This window comes from Oryzias melastigma, linkage group LG6 (genome assembly GCF_002922805.2).
Source record: "Oryzias melastigma strain HK-1 linkage group LG6, ASM292280v2, whole genome shotgun sequence".
In the NCBI taxonomy this organism is placed as follows: domain Eukaryota; kingdom Metazoa; phylum Chordata; class Actinopteri; order Beloniformes; family Adrianichthyidae; genus Oryzias; species Oryzias melastigma.
In genome coordinates, this window is record NC_050517.1 from 8,225,311 (window position 1) to 8,230,796 (window position 5,486).

Consider the following 5,486-nt stretch of genomic DNA (forward strand, 5'->3'; position numbering starts at 1 on the left):
GGCATAAACAGGTTAGTCACCAAAGCCTTGTTTCCACTGAGTGGTACGGTCCGGTACAGTCCAGTTTAGAATGAACCAGGCATTTCTGGTGAGCGTTTCCACTCAGAATTGGACCGACATGCACATGCAGAGTGTAGATAAGTTGGGAAGCTTTGCGTCATAACAGTTCAACTACAGCAAAAGCTAACAACAACAATGGAGGTCATTCAGCAACGCATGATTTTTTTTTTTTTTTTTTTTTTAAGCTTTACTTGCTCTATTCTTATATCGACCTACAACCAATGAGAGACCAAAAAGGATACGGTTCAATCCGCCTTAATGGGTCCATTTTAAAATGGAAATACTCAAGATACCGGGCAGGACCGTACCATTTCTAACCCTACCGCTCAGCGAAAATGAGGCTCAAGTTTACTAAGAGGATATTATTTTACTCAAAAAAAATTTCAGCTTCAGTTTTTAATGATTATGATCCTTTGATCACTAAACGCAATGTATGCTTGTAAACACATGTAAAAACTTTGACTAACTATGATAGAATTGTTATATGTTTAAACAGAACTGAGTGCATTAAAAAGCAAAAATAAATCGTTTAAGACTTTTCTGATAGCTATTATGAAAAAAAGGAAAAAGACAAATTTGCTTCCATCACTTACCCCTGAACAGTCAAGGGACCCCTTTCTTTTCTTGACTACCTCAGGTCTACCTTTTTAGGGAGGGTTGAGGGTCTCCTCTGCCTCACATGGTTTACAATGACGTCAGACCCTCAAGCAAAACTAGGTCTAGCCACTAACAGTAATGTGGTAGGGAAGGGTCTGACCCAGGAGGTCAACCCAAAATTCCTCAAACAAGCTCATTGTAAACACAGACTGCCCACCTGAAATTATAGGTTGGTTTTGATGGTAGATGTTTCAAAGAAGTGCCAAGCCACCATTTTGCCTCTTCCTTCTTTTTTTGGACGTACATATGGAGGTTTGGGTGCTTATAACCAGGCTCACTAAAACAACCAAGGAGGGGGAAGCCAGAGGCTTTCACTGGCAAGGCCAGGAAGACGGCAGGAGCAGGCTGAGAATCTAATTCTGCTACTAGAGCAGAGCGTCCTGGGTGCTTTTAAGCTTCCCTCCCAGCCTGGTGATTGGTGAGGAGGGTTCCTTAATCAGCAGCAGTGGAAAAGCTGGACTTCTGCAAGAGCTGGAACTTAAACAAATCCACACAGACACACACGACATACAGACAAGACCAGGTGTCGTAACAATCATGGTAGGCAATAGCTCTATTGTGAATCTGTAAAAGATTTACTATATTTGCCATATTACTAAAGGTATTTGCTCACCTGCCTTGACTCTCATATGAACTGAAGTACCTTTACATCCGTAACCCATATAGTTCAACATAGTGTGGGTCCACCTTTTGCAGCCATTAAAGCTTCAACTCTTCTGGGAAGGCTGTCCACAACATTGAAGAGTGTGTTTATATAAATTTCTGCTCATTCTTCCAAAGGCGCATTGGTCAGGTCACACACTGATGTTGGTGGAGGAGGCCTGGCTCTCAGTCTCTACTCTAATTAATTGAATAGCTGTTCTATAGGGCTCAAGTCAGGACTCTGTGTAGGCCAGTCAAGTTCATCCATACCAGATTCTCTCCTCCATGTTTTTATGGACTTTGCTTTGTGCTCTGGTGCACAGTCATGTTGGAAGAGAAAGGGTCCACTTCAAGCTTTTCCCACAAGGTTGGAACCATGGAATTGGCCAAAATGTTTTGGTATCCTGAAGCATTCAAAGTTCCTTTCATTCAATCTCAGGGGCCAAGCCCATCCTCTGAAATGTACCATTCTTCTGGCAACCTCCAAACCAAGACGGAATCAGATGGAAAAGCGTGATTCCTTCAGAGAAGGCGTCTCCACTGCTCTAGAGTTCAGTGGTGGTGCGCTTTACGCTGCAGTTGGTGATGTGTGGCTTGAATGCAGCTGTTTGACCATGGAAACCCATTCCATAAAGCTCTCTGCCTACTCTACTTTGGCTAATCTGAAGGTCACATAAAGTTTGGATCTCTGTAGCAATTGACTGTGCTAAAATTCCACGACTGGGTTTGTTCCACAGATAACTTTCTATGACCGTTCCACGCTGGGATGTACTGAATTCTTGAGAGGGACCTATTCTTTCAAAAAAGTTTGTAAAAACAGCCTGCATGCCTGAGTGCTTGATTGTATACACCTGTGTCTAAGCCAAATAATTAGGACCCCCTGATTCTGATCATTTGGATAGGTGAGCAAATACTTTAGTAATATTGTGTATCTATCTGTGTGTGTGTATGTAGGTATAAGTGAACATACTTACAGCCTTATCTTCAATAATAATAATACTTAGAGAAAAGCACCCCAGAGTTTCTTTTTCTCTGGCTCTTTCAGTTCATTCCATGAATGACCTGAAGTAAAGTTAATTTGCAATGTTAAAGTATTTCACAGCTGCTGGAAAGTGTATTTGATCTCTGCTGGTTTCTTGTCACTTTCCTCAGATGGAGGCCCTGCAGTGGGTTACAAGTGATTCCTCCCGACCATCTTCAGTATGTAGCATCCCCTGCAGCTCTGGAGAGAGGAAGAAAGTGGTGAAGGGCGTGCCGTGCTGCTGGCACTGTGAGCGCTGCGAGGGATACCATTTCCAAGCCAGCGAGTTCACCTGTGAGCTCTGCCCTTACGAAAAGAGACCCATTCAAAACCGCACTATGTGCCAGCCTATCCCTATCATTAAGCTGGAGTGGCATTCACCATGGGCAGTAGTGCCAATCTTAATTTCTGTCCTTGGAATAATTGCTACAACTTTTGCGATTGTCACTTTTGTCCGCTACAACGACACACCCATTGTGCGTGCCTCAGGTCGAGAGATGAGCTATGTTTTACTAACAGGTATCTTCCTGTGTTACATTATTACCTTTCCTATGATCGCTGCTCCTGATGTTGTGGTCTGCTCCTTTCGACGCATGTTTCTGGGCCTTGGCATGTGCTTCAGCTATGCTGCTCTCTTAACCAAGACCAACCGCATCCACCGCATCTTCAGACAAGGAAAGAAAGCTGTCACAGCACCTCGCTTCATCTCACCAGCCTCTCAAATGGTCATTACCTTCTCACTTATCTCAGTTCAGCTGCTGGGTGTCCTTGTGTGGTTTGGTGCGGATCCACCACACACCTTTGTGGACTATGGCGAGCAACGGACTCAAAACCCTGAAAATGCTCGTGGTATCCTCAAATGCGACATCTCTGACCTGTCACTCATCTGTTCCTTGGGCTACAGCATCCTTTTAATGGTCACATGCACTGTTTATGCCATCAAGACACGCAGTGTACCAGAAACTTTCAATGAGGCTAAACCTATTGGTTTCACAATGTACACCACATGCATCATCTGGCTTGCTTTTATCCCCATCTTCTTTGGCACTGCACAATCAGAAGAAAGGGTGAGTACATATCTTTGAACATGATAATCCAAATATTTTTTAATGAAATACAAATACATCCTATACATTCATTTCACACACCAACAATCAAGAGTAAAGCGTTTGTGGAAGTCAATTCTCTCTGTCAACAGACCATCTTTAGTTTTCAGTTGGTGCACAAAGTTTACACACGGGTGTGAAAATATGAAGTGTGCTTTAATGTGGATTTTACTCTGTGTTCACACCTTTGCAAATAGTTCCCTCACATTTGATTCTACTTTGTGATCAACCTAATACTTAACGTCCAAAAGAGGCATTTCGATTGAACCATGTCAGTATGATGAATGGAGTTGTATTCCTTTCAAACATATTTTACAATACCAACATGATGTCCTCATACATATATATACTGTATGTATATATATATATATATATATATATATATATAAACATTTGTAGATAAATATGATAATAATCAGAATGGACTGGATTTTTTTTCTGCTTTTCCTGGCATCTAAAGCGCTTACAATGTGTATCCATTATTCATTCACTCTTCATTTATATTTGGTGATGGTAGTTAACTGATGTAGCCTTAGCTGCAGACTGACAGAGGCTTGGCTGCATGTATGTATACACACATACACACATTTTCATACACATATATACATACACATATGTCATGGATCAGGAGGCAGAAGGAAACCCAGGAGCAAGGAAGAACCACAACATGGAGGAAAAAGAAACTAAGGCCTCGTTTCCACTGAGCGGTCCGGTACGGGAGGAGTAGTACGGGTTGGACCAGTTAACTCTACAAGCATTTTCAGAGATAACGATAAACCTTCAGCAACTTCTTGCCTCTTTGTGTTTGCAGTTGTTCCCCCTCCTGTTATTCAGTCATCTTCCAAATTCTTTAAGCCTCTTTTTTTTCTCCCATCTTTTGTACCCTTATCCCCCCCGTCTGTAGCATTCCTTTCTCTCTTTCTCTTATCCATTTGGTCCAAACCAGAAATGTATACAAACATGATATAAATAAAGTTTAGCCTCAAATGCAAAAGGGGTTTATATAAATGTACACCTCTTTTATTAGAAGTTTCTTTTAACTTCTAACAAAAGTTAAAAGAGTGTCCCAACACGAGATTCCTTCACATCTAATCTGTATGCTCAACTGTTGGACAGGACAAGTTCAAAATGAAAGAAGTTGTTTCAGCACTGTCACTGTTAACTGTGACCAATTTATTATTACTTTGATTAGGCAGATTCAATATTTATATTTAACTATTAGATGAGGAGTATGTGGAATCTCAAAAAGCATAAATTGTACTTTAGGTTTGACTTCAAAATCCCCTATAAAGTTTCTTTTAAATATGTATGACAAAATAATTAAATGTGTATGTTTGTACCTCCTTCTCACTTGCTTCCTTTTTCCTCTTTTTTGTGCAGATTTACATCCAGACAGCAACCTTAACCATCTCCCTTAGTCTCAGTGCATCAGTTTCTTTGGGAATGCTCTACATGCCTAAAGTCTACACCATTATCTTCCACCCTGAGCAAAACGTTCCAAAACGCAAGCGTAGCTTCAAAGCCATCGTCACTGCTGCCACCTTGACCACCAAACTGTCACACCTGGCAGCAGAGCGGCCTAACGGTGAAGTGAAGACAGAACTGAGCCAGGGGGTGGAGCCTAGTTGTGAGTTACTTTGAAGTTATACAGACTGTTTGGGGGTTAACTAACTGCTTGCTTGCATTCCAGCATGATTACCTAATGATCCCATCAGGAACAGGTTTCTGTTCCATCTTTGCTGTTTATCATATGACGGCATTATGTTAGTGTTTCACAAGGGACACGTTTGAAACCATATTTTTCTGGTAACTGGCAGCCACTGTAATTTTGAGTGCATTCAAAAAAAAAAGGTGGCAGTGAGTTAAAAATTGCTCATTGTGAACTTCTAAATTTAAAAGGGCCATACCATGACTTTCTTAAGCCTTGCAGAGTATATCCATATATGGGGTCTCACACTCCAGCACTCCACACCTCCAATGAATGGAAGACACATACAGAC

The 5,486-nt window shown here is 41.4% G+C and overlaps 1 protein-coding gene across 2 annotated transcripts in view; it reads left to right on the forward strand.

The window, feature by feature from the left end:
* grm8b (glutamate receptor, metabotropic 8b) overlaps nucleotides 1–5,486 on the forward strand; it is a 45,593-nt gene that overhangs the window by 38,340 nt on the left and 1,767 nt on the right. The window contains exons 9-10 of one of the 2 annotated variants that reach the window (XM_024264368.2): nucleotides 2,512–3,447; nucleotides 4,867–5,113. In XM_024264368.2, the coding sequence (XP_024120136.1) occupies nucleotides 2,512–3,447; nucleotides 4,867–5,113 (1,183 nt within the window). Of the gene's footprint in view, nucleotides 1–2,511; nucleotides 3,448–4,866; nucleotides 5,114–5,486 lie in introns of those variants that run through there. The other variant, XM_036212243.1, reaches the window with a different exon arrangement.